At 48.1% G+C, this 15,765-nt stretch overlaps 1 protein-coding gene across 2 annotated transcripts; it reads right to left on the reverse strand.

Annotated features, from left to right (window-relative positions):
- Positions 1-8,593: 8,593 nt before the first annotated feature.
- On the reverse strand, positions 8,594-12,917 carry UTS2R (urotensin 2 receptor). Of its 2 annotated transcripts, XM_017834832.1 has the most exons (3): positions 12,720-12,917; positions 11,613-11,672; positions 8,594-10,342 (listed from the first exon to the last, which is right to left on the reverse strand). In XM_017834832.1, the coding sequence occupies exon 3, from the start codon at positions 10,198-10,200 to the stop codon at positions 9,052-9,054; it is 1,149 nt and encodes a 382-aa protein (XP_017690321.1). In that variant the 5' UTR covers positions 10,201-10,342; positions 11,613-11,672; positions 12,720-12,917; the 3' UTR covers positions 8,594-9,051. The 2 variants fall into 2 exon arrangements, with proteins under 2 accessions (XP_017690321.1, XP_017690320.1); XM_017834831.1 differs by lacking the exon at positions 11,613-11,672.
- Positions 12,918-15,765: the final 2,848 nt, after the last annotated feature.

The raw sequence follows: 15,765 nt of genomic DNA on the forward strand, positions 1-15,765 counted from the left end.
TACTTGTTCAAGGTCCAGATCTGGCACTGGAGCTCACCTCCCCACAGGAGAGCCAGAGGGGACACCCTGCCACACTGTTCCCCCTGTTCAGAGCTAAGCAATTTGAGAGGTGAGCTGTTCTGGAGGAGTTTGCTAATCCCCAGAAGACACATATCCACAGCCCTTCTCCATCCCTGACTGTTACCCAAAGCTGCAAAGCTCCTTTCCTCCATGCACACCATCTCATTGCTCTGTTTCCCAGGCATGCAAGGAGGTTTGCCTGCCCTCACGTTCCCAGATATTCTGCCATTTGCTGAGCAACAGGAGGAAGTAACGCACAGAGAAGCTCTCAGGCTTGTACAGAGAAGCCTCGTGAAAGGTTGTTTCCACAGTTTTTAAACCCTTCAAAGGCAGTTTTCAGGTGTAGCTTGTTGGCTCAGATGGGCTGTGGGCAGCTGCAGTGGGTGTCAGTGCAGCTCTGGGTAGTGCTGTGGATACCTCAAGCTCCCCAAGCTGCACATTTTGCTTGCTTATCTAAGGAGAAACAACTGCATTTAACCAATCCTGAGGTCATCTGACATGAGGCTGTTTTCCTGCAGACTGATAGCTAATCCATGTGGGCAGCATTTTTACATGTCAGTGATGGATTTACCTGACCATTCAGGGAAGCTCTAGATATGCCAGTGCAGCTCTTCCATAAGCACATTTCCAGAGATATCCATTCTTTTCACAGCAGGACAGAAAGGCTGCTTTATTACTGTAAAAAAAAACAAACAGCCAAAGGATATTTGCTGCACTGACTCTGGAGGCAGCTGCATAACCTGGCTGAGGCAGGGCAGAGCCATCTCACAGAGGTGGTAAACATGCACAGAGTGAGGTTTCTCCTGCTAAGATGTGTCCTGTTCCTTCCTCGTTCAGGAACATGGATGGTGGGTGCTATCCAGGTGTGGATATCTAACTCCACAGCACCAGATTTGAACAAGGTTAAAGCTTTTCTGTAGTAAATACCTGTGCTTTTACCATTAGCAGCTGAAATTTGTTGTTTGTATCACAGCTGCTTTTGGAGTCGTTGGTCACTGCACTGAACATCTGCTTGGGCTTTGCAAGAGGTACTCGGTGTCCTGGGGAGTTTGTGTCCTAAAGAGGGAGGAGGGACAAAGTTGGGGGAAAGAAAAGGCAAGTTAGTGATGAGAATCTCGAACACAGTAAAATGAACTGACTGGCCTGGGTTCACATGGAAGTCTGTGTTAGAGCCAGTTCCACTAAGTTTTCTTCAACTTCAGCCAAGTGCCTTCCCCACTGCTCCCCTCCATTCCATGGGGATATGTGGATTTCCTGGTGTGGGGAGGGCACAGTGACCACCTCCTGTTCCTGGGAAAGGTATTTTGTTCTTCAGGTGTGGGGATGTAGGCTGGGCTTTTGCTTTTCCCCACCTCTGAGGAGGTTTCTTCCTCCAAGCAAATGTTTAAAGTGACTCTTAAAACTTGTAAGGTAATACAAGCACTGCAAACCTGAGTTTGAAAGCCTGTGGGTTTCTCTTTTTAGTCAGGGATTTTACCAGTCTGATGTTCCTATAGAATGGGAGAAAGAGCTTTTAGGTCTCTAGTGGCTGAGTACAGCTGCTTTGTGCATTACAGTCAATTTTTCCTATAACCTGGACAAAGGAGTTTGAGGGTGGCAGCTGCATGGATGGGATGGAGTCCTCTTCCAGATGGGCACAGACATGCCCAACCTCCCCGGGCAAAGGCAACTGCAAAGAACAACTTCAGTGCTGTCTGTATGAACACTCAGTGTCCAAAATCCCATGGCTGGTCCTGCTGCTGGGTGCTTTGGTGTCTGTCGCTTTCTTTTAGAGAAGTTTTAGCTCCATCCATTAATCAAGGATAGCATAAATTAAAGCTCCTGCCTTGCTGCAGTGCGGAAGTGGGGCAGCATTAGGTTTATTCTGTTTCAAACAGATTTCAAACTGAGGAAGAAGTTTTAGACAGCAGAAAGCAAGTCAAGCCCCAGCAGCTTACGAAGATGTTTTCTTCTTTAATTAGCTAAAGTAAATTGTAATCAACCTACCAGTTAGCACTGATTGATGCCAAAAGGGAAGCTGCTTTTACTATTTTTGGTCCATCAAAAAGAAGCTGGGGACATGATGATGTTCTAATTAAGCCAGATGGCCAAAGCTGCTGAACTGAAACCCAGCCTTGGAGGAGAGGGTAGAACAGCACAGGAAGGTTCAGCACAGGCTGCCCATAAAGAGAGGAAATGAACCATTTTCTGATGCTCCAAGGACTTGGAAAGCTTTGGACATTCTACCTCATGTCCCTTTGTTTTGCACTGTTTCTAGCATGATGGAGTAGATCTTGTCTTTGAATACTGCAGGTCCTAGTAAATGGAATCCTTCATCATTCATGAGATCATCTGATACCTTGACTGTTATAATGTGCTGAAATGCATGTTTTCTGGAGTCAAAGGTCAGAAATGTTTGGGGTGTTCTGGTTTTGAGTTTGGGGTTTTTTTTAGTGTGAATTGATACGACTGCATTGACTCCAGTGGAAATGAATTATTTTTATTGTTTAGAGACTTGACCTTACAGTTTTCCTTGGTAAGCTCAGTTTGCATGAAATAAGAAATTCATAACCTCAGTTGAAAACACAGGATAGGCAGACTTTGTGGAAAATTAGACGTGTATCTCTTCCAGAAATCTCAGCCTGAATGTGCCAGTCCTGGGCTCTCTGTGTGGTTTGGCCCATATTCCTCACAGTCAGACTTTCTTTTCCATGTGCTACCTGCACACTCCATCCAATGCCAAGTGGGACCACCTGCTGCTCTCCTCCTGCCTCACTGCTCTCCAGGTTTTGCCAAGTGTTTCCAAGAGTATTTTTGCCTCCCTTGACTTCAGTGGAGATGCTTCTCCCCTTTGAAGTCGGGTCCAGCATCTCCCAGGTGGACTGGCTGGAGTGGTGAAGCTCTGCCCCCCCAGAGAAGGGGTCCTGGGAGGGCAGCTGGGTCAGCTCCTGCAGGGCTGATGGCACCCTGTGCTTTCCTGCCATGGTTGTACCTTGGAGCTGAGGTCTCTCCAGTCCCTGTTGTGGGTATAGAACGGAAATTTTCCTCTGAGGATATCGGAGAAAACTGGCGACTCACCGACCCGCACAAACATTTTGCATGCAGCAATTCTGTCTGTAGAATGCTTGCAGTTAATGAATTAATTATGTTACACTCTCCTTTGAGCAGTAAGCCATAAACTAAACAAGTAATCAGCAGGAGGCTGGCTGCCTGTGTTTCCTGTAGTGTTTCAAATAAACGCAAACACAGAAAAAGCCAAAGTACACTTTTTCTGCCCAATGTGCTCAGATTCGTGCACCAAATTCAATATGGAAAAGAAAACCTTGGAAGGAGGGTTGCTAGATTGGTTCCCAAAGCATGTGGGTACCTGTTGCCACTGGGCTGTGGATAAAATCTCCCTCCTTTTTAAATTTTGTTTTCTTTTTGAGGCATAGTGATTAAGAATTAGAAATCGGTGTCACGATACTTGATCCTCACATCCATAAAGGCTCAAAGAATTACTTTACCACACTTCACTCCTGGCATTTGCCTTTGTTTTCCACAAGGATTAATTTATTTTGAGGACCTGTCTGTTGGTGGGAGCACCCCTTGTGCTGCCTTTGGCAAACAAACAGGTCATGGTTGTTTTGTGGCTGGAACTGCAGTTGGTGCCAAAGAATTAACCCTGTTATGGGAGTTCCAGGATGTTTGTGAAATGGGTGATGCCAGAATTGGCCAGGGACAGTAGTAACAGTCAGAACTGCTGTGGTAAATCCTGTCCTGTCTGGCCCTGTGCCAGTGGATGTTTCAATCTATTATTGAGGCAGGTTATTTCACTGATTTTTGTCTTATATTTGCTCTTAATGTGCTATATTATCATCTTTGTAGACAGCTTTAAACTAGTAACGGCAGCTACTTGACATGTAATTAAAGCTAATAACAGTTTAAATTATGCACGCTTGAGCGGTTTGGTCTTTGAAACTAAATTTATGATATTTGCACTTTCTCTTTTGGCAAAAACATGTGCTTTCCTGGCAGACAGATGGCTTTACAGGTGATAGACATTTGGGAAGACTAGAATTAGTTGCAAGACTGCAGTGTGCAAACAGAACACTGACATTTTGACTGGTGGATTCCCTCATCTCTAAGGACGTTGATGGGGTGTTTGCTCCTAGAAAGCAGAGTAAAATTGAGCTAAACTTTCTCTTGAAATGTTTACAGCATTTAGCCAGCAGCTGCAGTTTGACATTAAAGCTGCTCGAGGAGCCTTGTGGGAGTCACACATGTGTTGGGTTTATGGGCTTTTTACCCCATAGATTGCCAACCTGTAGCAGTTTTGGTTGATAGCTGCTTGGAGCACACACTAAGTGAAGTGAAGGAGCTTTGGTCATAGCATGTGACAGTCTGTGATGTACTTCAGTAGTAGGAGAGCTGATAAACTGAGGAAAATGTCTCAATTTTTAGAGCAGAAGTGGCTGGGCTGGCTTAAACCAGTTTTGCTCTTTCTGCCCAGCTAAAGTGCTCCTTAAATCCCATCTCCTCACCCAGCCAGCCTTGCCCATCTGGAGCTGTAAGTGAACCAAAGCTGTGCATGTGGATGTATTTATTGCCTGGATCCTCTCTGGGAGCATGTGCCAAGGTTTTTCTGCCTGGTTAGAGGCAGCTGAAGGGCTCCTGGACTCATTGTCTCACAGGGAGCAAGGTGGGACACCCACACACGAGAAAGGGGTGGCTCAAAGCCACCTCCCCTTGTGCCCCTGCACCCACCAGGAACAAGGAGGGGGCTCAAACTGGACATGGAGTTGTTGACCAGCTTAAATCAGACTTCATGAGCAGGAGAGGAGGAAGGTCTGTGATTGCTGTGACCTGGCACATGGGAATTGGGCAGAGGTGGGTGCTGCACCACTCCCCAGTGTGGGTACCCACCCTGTCCTGGACAGAGGATGCACAGTGTGGGGACCAGCTGCTCTCTGCTGTGCTACTTGGACCACGGGACTTCTGTAAGAGTCCTGTGGTTTGAACAAAATGGAAAAAGGCTTTTTAAAATTAAGTGTCAGCAAACTGATGAGTAAAACTTGACAAATTGTGCTGTTTTGCCTCCTAAAGGCTGAAATGAGGCAATTCAGTATTTGGGAAAAGAAAAAAATAAGAGAATTTCCAGAAGGATTCTTAAATTCCTGGGTGGATTTGCAAATAGTTTGGGTAAACATAGACATCATCCTTTTCTGGCAAAGCCAATATCCAGCTGAAAACATTGCCTGGCCCCAGCTGTAGTTTGCTGCCTGTTTCAGCCACCAGAGTGGGTACCTGGCCTTTCTGAACAGGTAGGAGCACTGCTGGGAACAGAATCTTTGCCCTGGCCCTCTTTTGGACACCCTGGTGTAGTTACAGCTGTACTTCTTTGAGTATTGAGACATTGGTAAATGCTCTCTGTCTTAAAGTAGCTCAAATATTGGTGTTTTAACTTCTGTTACCTGCAGTTCAGCTGGTGATTCCAGTCTGGGGCACAAAATACCCTGGAGACAGGGGACTTAAAACTTCAGGATGATGGAAAAGCCCCTGGTCTCAGTCCACAGAGAAGAAAGAACTAGGAAATAGGGTGCAGGTCTGAGGTGTGCAAGCACATGGCCACATGTTCACACAATTCCCTTTCACACCAATTTCAAATTTTATTTATGCAAAAGTCTGCTCTTGGGTCTTTGACTGATGATGGGTTTCTGCAAGGAGGAATAAATAGGGCATAATATTTTTATAACTGTCATTGAACACACAATTAATCTATGTCTTGGAGGAGGCAGTTCCTTCTTCATCTCTCACTGGCTGCTCTGGTTCCCCCCGTTATATTCAGCAGGCTCTCGTGGTTCATTTGCTGTTTGGTTTCAGGCAGAGAGCAGCTCTCTGGTGTTTGGTATCTGAGTGTGGCTGATGCCCCATAAGGTTAGTTTGGGATGCAGAGCTGGGACTCGTGCTGCTTGGGAAGTGCTCAGAGCCTTGCTTTTACCTGCAGACTTGGAATAGTGTTCCCTTATTGCTGTCTGAGCTCAGTGGTGGTGGATGAGAGTGTTTGAAGGAGCAAAAAACAATTCCAGCCTGGGGTGGAAATGGAAAAACTTGAACGAAACATCTCACTGTTTGAAGATGACCCTGTATTGATGGAAACATCACCCACAACCATGCCCTGACTCGTGGGTGCCCTTTCTCTTGGCTTTGTTGTGCTGATCTGACAAACTCACTGCAAGCCCTTGCTGAGAGACAGCACAAGCTTCAAATGAGAAACAAGACTGTGTAGCCCAGAGCTGAGGCTGCGTGTCCTCCCAGCAAAGCAGGGAGCCCCAGCTGTTGTCCCAGCAAAGCAGGGAGCCCCAGCTGTTGTCCCAGCAAAGCAGGGAGCCCCAGCTGTTGTCCCAGCAAAGTAGGGAGCCCCAGCTGTTTTCCCAGCAAAGCAGGGAGCCCCAGCTCCCTTCCCTGGCATGGTGGGACCTCTGGCATGGTCTCAGATCCCCAGCACGCTGCTCATGGTGCCTTCAGGGTGCCCCCTGCCCCGACAGAGCCATGGCAGGTGTTCTGCAACTATTTTCTGTGAGATGGGTTGGTTGGGGTGGGTTTGGAGAAGTGAATCAGAGCAGAGCTGCTGAGGGTGAAGGGGTCAGACTGAGATCTTCTCCTGTGCCTTTTGTAGCTTCTGCACTGTCTGCTTTGGTGTGTAACACCTCAGTCAGCTGAGATTTGCAAACCACCCTTTCATTTTGACTGTCTGATCTTAGAAAAGATGGACTGTGCTTTCTAAAGGTGGAGCCCACAGTAGCTTTCATTCACAGCCATGGAAACTGCTCATCTTGAGCTTGTCTTGAGCTTGTCTGGTTCTTCCTGAGCAAGGAGAAGTTTAAATTGCTAATTAAAAAAAGAAAAAAAGTAAAAGGAGGCTAAACTTTACTCATGGTAAACACCTGGCTATATAAGTGAAAACTGAGTTTGGGAATTTAGATCAGATAATAGGAAAAAAATTTTCACTGAAAGGGTGATCAGACTTTAGAACAGGCTGCCCAAGGAAGTGGTGGAATCACCATCCCTGGAAGTGTTCAAAACACATGTGGATGTGGCACAGTTGGACTTGATCTTAGAGGTCTTTTCCAGGCTTTATGATTTTGTAGCAAGTGTTTTCACCTCAGTCCATGGGCTCCCTCTTCCTTACAGTGGGGTAAAAGATGCTTTACTTGACTAATGTGTCTCCAGCCTGAGGAAACTAAGTCTGAAACTAGTCTGAAAACTAACAAGTACTGTCAGCAGAGGAAACAGTCAAATATAATGGTATTTCTGCCCTTCTGAAATCAGGAAGGGGCTAATCCTGAAGTAGGACTTGCTGGCACACAAGCAGGGTGTGGGTAAGGTGCCCCACCCACAGGACCACTGTGGATGGTGTGAGTGGAGGAGGTTGGGAACACAGCAAGGGTCTTCCAGTTTTCTGCAACAGCTCAGTGTCAAAGCTCTCTGCACAAGAATCCTCTCTCGTGACGTGGCATCTTCCCCGTTCATAACAGACTTTCAGCTCACACATGACAGAACAGTCACTTTTCCAAGCGTATCCCCCAGGGAGGCTGGACACAGAGCTTTCCCTGGCCCCGTGAGCAGTGGCCATTTACATGCCTTGAAGGGGAAGAGATGGTTAAAGCCTGACTTCAGTTTTGGTCTCAGCAGAGCTCTCTGCCAAATGGCACCACGCCGCAGCTCTGAGTTCACTCCTGAGCATTAATTTGCTTCTAATTCTGTGCCTTGGTCAGAGTTGTGTTGGCATTGCAGCACTGTATCCTTGCTAATGGGGTAGCAGGGCTGATGCAAGCACAGGAGTCCTGTATGGACACTGGCAGCATCCCAGGGAAGGTACTTTTAGACTCACTGGAGACCTGCCAGACATCACGGATGATATATTTATACTAATGACGCTTCATCATCGGTGAAGGCCAGGACAGGCGACGTGTTCTTGGTGTAGGCAGGACTGCATTTGCTTCTTGTAGCAGAAAAACAAAATCATCTCCTGTGAAGGAAACAAGTTGTCTCACTCACAGGGAACCAGCACTTTAACTGAGAATATCAGGCACTCCAGTGGGCATAGCTTTGCCCACTGGAAATCACATCTGCTCACCCTCCCTCCTCTCCCTCTGTCCTTTCCTCCTGGACTTGGTGATGTAGGTCAGGTGCCTCAGGCTGGATGTTGTGACTTGTCAATGAGTGCTCTGAGAATAACAGCATCAGAGGTTCCCAGCTCCTCCTTGGAGGAGGTCAGAGGGTGGATGTCCTTGTCTGGGGCAGATGGTGCTGCCTCACACTGGTGTTCATGTGTTTGGGGTCAGCCTATTATGGGATGCTGAGTGTTTCCTGACTGTGGCACTGTCATGGAAAGCCTGTCTTGCTGACATGAACTGTGGTGTAACTCCACTGCAGACACTTGGGTGAATGGAGAGTCACTAGTGCATACACAGGGGTGCAGAATAACTGTGAGTATGACCAAAACCAGGACAAGCACTCCTGGTTATGCCCCATCTACGTTGTCCAAATCCTACCCCAAATGCAAACCGGATTGTGTGTCACAAACATCAGCTGTTTTCTCTTTATTTCATTGTTTTCAGTCCTCATACAACTACAAATTTAGCATCACTGCTAGAGAGCAAAAAAAAAAAAAAAGAGGAAAATACAGCCATTCATAGGATAACATAATTTCAATTGCTGTGAGACAGCTGATACCATTAAAAATCATGGCCCTGTTATAGGCTTTCATTACTGATGGCTACTTGAGGAGACGTACACTATAAAATATGAAGATAAAAAGTGAAAGGCTATTTAGATAGATGTTCAGCTGAATGCTGCTGGCATCAAATCAGTGGCACTGGAGAAAATGAGAACAGACATACGGCACAGCCTCTGGACTAAATGTGTGCACATCACGGGTCTGCCAAGGCTTCACCTTTATGGTGTACACTTTAAATCAAAGCAACATTGGAATCAATATTGATTGTTCTTGGAGATAGATTTTTACCTTCAGGCACTGCTGTTCCCCAAAGGGGCGTGAGCAAGGACATATGTCTCTGTGCAGTGCTGGCTGCTCGTGGACAGGGATCTCCCTGAAATCCTCTGGAACCGATTCCTCCTCTGGAAGTACCCGCTGTTGCTGCTGAGGGACCGCTGCCTGTTCTTCAGGTACTCCCGGTAGTTTTTGGTGAGCAGGGTGTAGAGGAAGGGGTTGATGCAGCTGTTGCTGTAGGTCAGGCAGGTTGTCAAGTAATTAATGTTCTTCATCACCTTGGGAGATAAAGGGAAGGATTCGTAATACTGGAAGAGGAGCTGCCATATCCAGAAGGGCAAGAAGCAAGCCCAGAACACCAGCACTATGGTGAAAATTAAATAGAGTACCTTCTGGTTGGGCAGCCTCTTGGTCTGTTTGAAGGAGGCTGTTTGTGACACCCAGTATATTTTAGCCAGTCTGATGTAAAGGTAGCCAATGATCACCCCTGGGCCCACGATGCTGGTACCAAAAAGGATGGTGAGATAGACTTTGTAGGACAGCTTGCTCCAGGTGGGCAGGCAGATGCTTTTGTTGTCCCTTTGCACCAGCTGGATCATGATGAGCATCGGGAGAGTGAGCAGCAGTGACACCAGCCAGATCACAACAGCGATGGCCTTGCGGTAACTCTTGGACCTCTTCACCGTGTCCAGGGGCTTCAGCACAGCAAAGTAGCGCTCCGTGCTCATGACTGTGAGGGTGAAGATGCTGGCATGCATGGTGAGGAAGTCCAGACTGAACAGGATGCGACAGCCAATGTCCCCAAAGTACCACTTCTGAATGAAGTAGGTCCCGACGATGAAGGGGATGGTGAGAAGGTAGAGCAGGTCGGCCAGCGCGAGGTTGATGATGTAAATGTACATGGAAGCGGAAGATCGCAGGTAATGGCACATCACCAGCAAGGTGTAGACGTTGCCTGTCACCCCAATCACACACATGAGGGAGAGGATTGTCCCGATGGTGCAGATGGCAATCATGTCCTCCATGGAACCGGTGGCTGACATCCCATCCCTGGTGGCATTGCCAGAGGTGTTGGACCGGATTCTGAACAGGCTGTCCTCACCTGTGTCTGTCACCATGTAGGGGGTGGCAGAAAAGTGGCTCTCCAGCTCATCAGTTAGAGACATCCTCCCGAGGTTTAAAAGCCAGAGGCTTTTCTCATGCCACAGGGATCTGAAGGGGTTCTTCTTGTTCCGAGAAACGCGGCTGCTGGGAGATGGTAAACCATTTCTTAGTGGGGTGCCATCTGAGGACAATCTGCATTCTGCTCTAGAGGAAAGACATCAAAACCAACATATTAGAAATCTGCCAGAGCAACACAAATGATCCCTTAGAGTTACCTGTCCCCTGAGTACATATTTGCACTGCCTGCCTGTACCTGTCTTTGGCACTGAGGCCACTTGTGTAAGGCTTATTCTGTCATTATAGGAGCCCAGCTGTGAGGTGTGACATCTCAGAGGTTGTGTGTATCACTGGAACTGCTTACTGCAATCCTTAAATTCAGCTTGAGATTGGAGGAAAAAAGCATCCTTCCTAAATTCCTAGCAATGACTTAGAGAGCATGATTGCTTAAACCTCTATGCTACATTTTTAACTCTGAAGGAGTGAAAGATCCCCAAAAAAGGGAAAACAAACTTTGGATTTACCATTTGCAGTCCAATTGTCTGTTCTGTGTTAGTGATGCACTCAAAGCCCTGTCCAGCATTCCTTCAGTGTTTTCAGAGAGCAACTTCCCAGTGAAGTTCCTCCTCTGTCCTGACCTGTGGCTTCAAAAGGTATTTGAGTGATGGAGAGAAAGGCACTTTCTATCTATAAAGAAAGGTGCAGGTTTCACTGTGGGTTTTATATGGCTGTAAACACAGGGTTTTTCATGCTCTCTGTCACACGCCTATTTCAGAGAGACCTGTCTGTGAACCTGCCTAAACAGCCTTGAGCAGGGAGGTGTGAGATTGCTCTGCAGTGTGCTAGGCAGGCAGCCACTCTTTGTACGTGGAGCTCTTGGTGAGATCAAGCTCAACACTGTGCAAATCATGACAATGTTGCTTTGGGTTCATACTGCTCTGGGGGTAGGCAAAGGGACATCAAACCTACCTGAAAGAAATGCTGAAGCAGCTACAATGCCCAGATTTTAAGGCATACCAAAAGCTTGTGCCATCCTAAGCATCACTGGACACACAACTGTGTTTGCACTGTGTGTTGTACGGTGCTCAGACTGTCTCTTTTTTTATAGAAAATGCTGAGGAAGGAGTGCTGGACTGCCTTGTCCCTGTAGGGCTCCACATACAAAGACTTCCCTCTGCCTCATTCCACTGGACAGGTTGGGTTGCTTGTATCCTGGGAATTTGCAGCTTTTCCCAGTAAGTTTTGTGTCCCTTTGTCTCTACACCAGCTCTGACTCCTTTGCCTTTTTCCCCTCAGTAGCTCCTTGGCAGGAGAATGACAGTTCCAGGCCCTCCTCTGCTGCCCTTGTGTCACCCTGACAGTGACCTCTGCAGCACTTGAGGATGGACAATTTTCATCCTCTTTGACTTGCCCTCACCTTCTCCCTGTTACCACCTGCTGAGGATGATGGGAGCTATGGAGATGTCATGCAAAAACTCTTATAAAAAAAGACAACCCAGTACAGATGGAGGTTTTTCCTCACTTAGCAATTTGGATAGAGCTGCAAAAGAAAGAGAAATACACAGAGCCCATCTCTCACCCCAGTCCCTTGAGTACACACATCCAAGGGGGAGAGATTAAGAGTGGTTCTGCAGTGGTCAGTGCTCCTTCAGGACAGGGCTCTTCTGGGCTGGTCCCCAGCAGTTTCACCAGCATATCAGCTTTTTTGGACCTTGCAAACCCAAATCTGCTTCGTCCCTCCCCTGCTGTGCTGTGCAATCCCCTCCTGCTTGGTGTTGGGGATGTGTAGTCTGTCCATGCAGCAACTCGTTCACTTTATCAGTGTCCATGTACGAGCTGTGCTGGCAGCAAAAGCCTCATGCATGGAGATGTGAATGCTCCAGGAGCTCTGCCTGCTCCTCTGCCACAAGATCACCAGCACACTCGGTCAGGAACAAATGGCTCTGCATGGGATGCTCCAGCTGAGCCTGGAGCTGGTCACAGGCTCTGTGGGCTCTGTGTTGGTGATAGCTCATTTTCAGGAGCATGTTTCCATGGCTCAGTGCTGTCTGCTTGCTGAGTTCTGGGCACTTGCAGCACATTTGTGCCATGCTGGTGCTGTGACAGCTCCTGCTGGAGAGAGCTGAGCCCACTGCATCTCCCTGCTCTGCTCCTCTCCCGCTGAACCTGCCTTTTGCTTCATTCATAAAATTCCTACAGCGTTAACGCAATTCAGACCTTCACCCCTCTCCAGGCAGAGCCCACAGCTAGGCAAGTCCTCACTCTTAGAGGAGGAACATTCAGCCAAATGGGGAAACCTTGCATTGTTTCATAGTTGCTGCCATTGCTGCACTCGTACATAAACACACACACTCACACACATGCACACACAATAGAGAGCTTGTTATTCCAAGCAGCCATTCAAGCATCTTATGGTCTAAGCAATTCTCCCAGCCAATCCTGCCTTTCCCTCTACGATATCATCACACAGGAGTACCATGCACATTTACAGCTGTAAACAGAAATTAATTCCTCCTGCTCAAACCTTGTTTTTAAATCCAGCAGACGAAATTTCCTACGAGGAAAAAAAAAATCAATCTAGTAGTATCAAAGCTGAAACTTCAGGAAAGAAAAAGGGGAAAAAAGAAAGAAGAGAATCCTTCTTCCTGGGCAGACAGCGAGAGATCCCGGCGCTCCGTCGCAGCTGGAGAGGCAGCGGCAGGAAGGGAGCGTGTGCTGCCCAGCCAAGTATGTTTGAAATCTGTGCGCTCTTAATACTCACATTCCCCTCCCTCCACTCGTGCCGGCTATTTCTGTTCCTCGGTGACGTTCGGCATAGCGTGGCTTTGGCTGCAGCCAGTGGAGAGCCTGTTTAAAGCAGCAGCATTTTGACAGCCGGGGCTTGTTCAGCCGGTTGCCCCGTGCCTGGCTGGGAGCCAGCTGGGGGGGGGAGACGTGCAGGTTGTTTCATCCCGGGACCGGTGATACGAAGAGCCATCCCACTCCTCCTTACATCGCTCCGGAAAGGGCAAATTCCCAACGCTGCCTGGGCAAAACCATCGAGTCTGGGGAAGGCGAGTGGGCTGGGGAGGGTTAAATTCCTGCGGGAGGGTCGGCTGCCCAGGGAAACGGGAGAGCTCCTTGATTTGGAGATCAATTCCAAAGTGAAGCCAAAGTTTATTTGGGCTGGATGGCGTATTAAGGGACGAATCTGAGCGGTGGGATCGCGCACGGCAGCATCTGAGATATTTCAGGCTGGCAGTAACGAGATGTTGCCCGGCTTGTTTGGGGTTTGGTTGGTTGCCCTTCCCCAGGGATACTCAAGGAGGGTAAAGACAGAGCGAGATCAACCCAGCACCTCAAAACAACACCGTGTGAGGAAGGGGCTGGTGCTGGGAAATGCTGAAGCTCGGCTCTGGATTATTTTGTGAGCAGCTGAACGTTGTGCTGGTTGCTTGCACTTGATAGGATTGTTCTTCCTCTCAGTTCCCTGCTTTACCTCTGTGGACTGCAGGGAACTGTCCTGATTTATGCCAGTGGGAAGCGAGGAGCACCAACCTCTCCCAGATATGTCCTGCTGGACACAGGTGTGTGGGAGATGCCTGTCAGGCCTCCTACTTGCTTCACTGGTTTGCACTGGGCACCCACTGGATTAGTGATGCTTCCCAGCATGGGGCTCCTGGGAGGCAACAGCACCTGGCATGCCAGCTGGCCCTGGCACATCCATCCTGCATCGCTGTTACTGAGAGCTGTTTGCTCCTCTAACTTTTTCCCTGGATACTTGTCTGACTTCTTCCATGTTTTCAAACTCTTACACTTTGCTGACTGTATGCTCTCAGGTACATCTTGCATCTAAGGTCTTGTCCTCCTGCAGTGGGCCCCCAGTTTTGCTCAAGCTGCTTGGGGTGGTTGTGGTAGCAGCTGGACAGCTTGGTGAGCTCTAGCTGTGGCTGTCTCCACAGAGGGGCAGCTGGTGGGCAAAGCAGGGCCCTGCTCAGTAACAGGCTTCTGAGTGGGGTGAGGGCTTGGCTTAGGAGCAAATCCTCATGTGGAGGCTTGATTTTGCAATGAAAATGGATTTTATGTTAGCAGCTCTAACAAGGGCTGGCTGAGGAAACCCCAGCCCAAACACCCTCACGTACATGTGTTTTGCTCTGAAGATTTGCTCTAAATCTTCATTTTGTGCTTGGCCCCTAGAAATCTTTGGAAAAGTATGAGATGGGAGCTGCTCCTTGGGCTGCTTTGTGAGCAGGTCTGAGCTTCCCATTGTCAGTGACTCCAGAGAGCAGGAGCAGTCCCTGGGTAAGTACCAAGAGCAAAGCCATTGGCAAAGTGTTTTATTTGTTCCCAGTGGGAAGGTCACTGATGTGGCAGTGTCCTCCTCCCAGGCAGAGCAGGGACAGCCTGGTGCTGGTCCTTGAATCCCTTTGCTACTGCCTGCATGTGGCTCAAATGGCACATGGGCACAGGCCATGGGTGGGTGCAGTGATGCTGACTGGGGATGTGGGTGCCTCTGCTCAGCCTCTCCAGCACATGGTAGGTGTGTGCAGGTCTCTCTCCAGGCACTCACACTGGAACTGCCACACTCCTGTCACCCCTCTGTCACTAAAGTGCCATTTGGGTTGGTGTTGACTCACCCCAGGGAAAGGAAGGAGTAGTGGGATGGGGGAAGGCTTCTGCTCAATCCATCAGTTTTCTGGAGTAGTTGATCCCAACTTGATACTTCCTTTTGTGGCATTAAAACCTTTTGAAAAACATTAAACTAGTGATTTGATTTATCAGGAAATCTTGGTGCCTACGAGGCTTCTTTTGGGGGAAGCTGGACTCCTATATAGTCTGTGTCCTGCTGGAGTCATTAGAGGAGGTGTCTGGAGCAGTGTGGACAGTGTCAGGTTCACAGCCCTGGCTCGGAGGGTTGTTGGTGGTTGTAGTTTTGCTGCTTCTGTTCCCCTTTTTTTCCTCATCTGTAAAACAGAGAGTTGTGCTCACTCGTCTCCCAGTGCTCTGAGTTTCAGGGTTTTCCACGTTTGTCTGATGATATTAGAGCTACAGACAGGACTGGCAGCCTGTAACAGGACTAGGAACAGCACAGTCAATATTGGATGAAGATAGGAGCCCTCTGAGATATGTAACAGGTCTGTTTAATCATTCAAACAACATCCACTGCTACAGGGCTCGAGTTCTGCATAGGGGCCTTCTGAGGTTACTGCAAAGGCAATAACCATAATTATTCTATTAAATACAGGGCAAAAGAGACCCCTTCTCCCTTTTGATGTGAGGATTTATGCCAGTGCTATGTGAATTTGATTGTGTTTGGTAACTGATTCAAACTTCAGGGAAACTGTAAAATTTCTTGTGTATCTTGAATGGAGCTGTGTGTGCTGCCAGCTGTGCACCCCACCAGTCTGCTGCCTTCCCAGGTCTGTTCAGGGCCCTTTGGCATGTTCCACCTTTGCTGGGGCAGTTTTGAGTCCAGGTTTGCCAGCAGCCATGGGCTCCCTTCTACTCCAAGCTGGATGTATAAGTTTGTCTAGGTATCACATTTCAAAAAAATCTAATAAATGCTGCTCCCTCTGTGTAGGGAAAAGCAC

Source organism: Lepidothrix coronata, unplaced genomic scaffold (assembly GCF_001604755.1).
Source record: "Lepidothrix coronata isolate B3197 unplaced genomic scaffold, Lepidothrix_coronata-1.0 Scaffold242, whole genome shotgun sequence".
NCBI classification, from domain to species: Eukaryota; Metazoa; Chordata; class Aves; order Passeriformes; family Pipridae; genus Lepidothrix; species Lepidothrix coronata.

Excerpts from the sequence above, each read along its gene's own strand:
- UTS2R (XM_017834831.1), bottom strand. The coding sequence starts at position 10,200 with ATGTCTCTAACTGATGAGCTGGAGAGCCACTTTTCTGCCACCCCCTAC.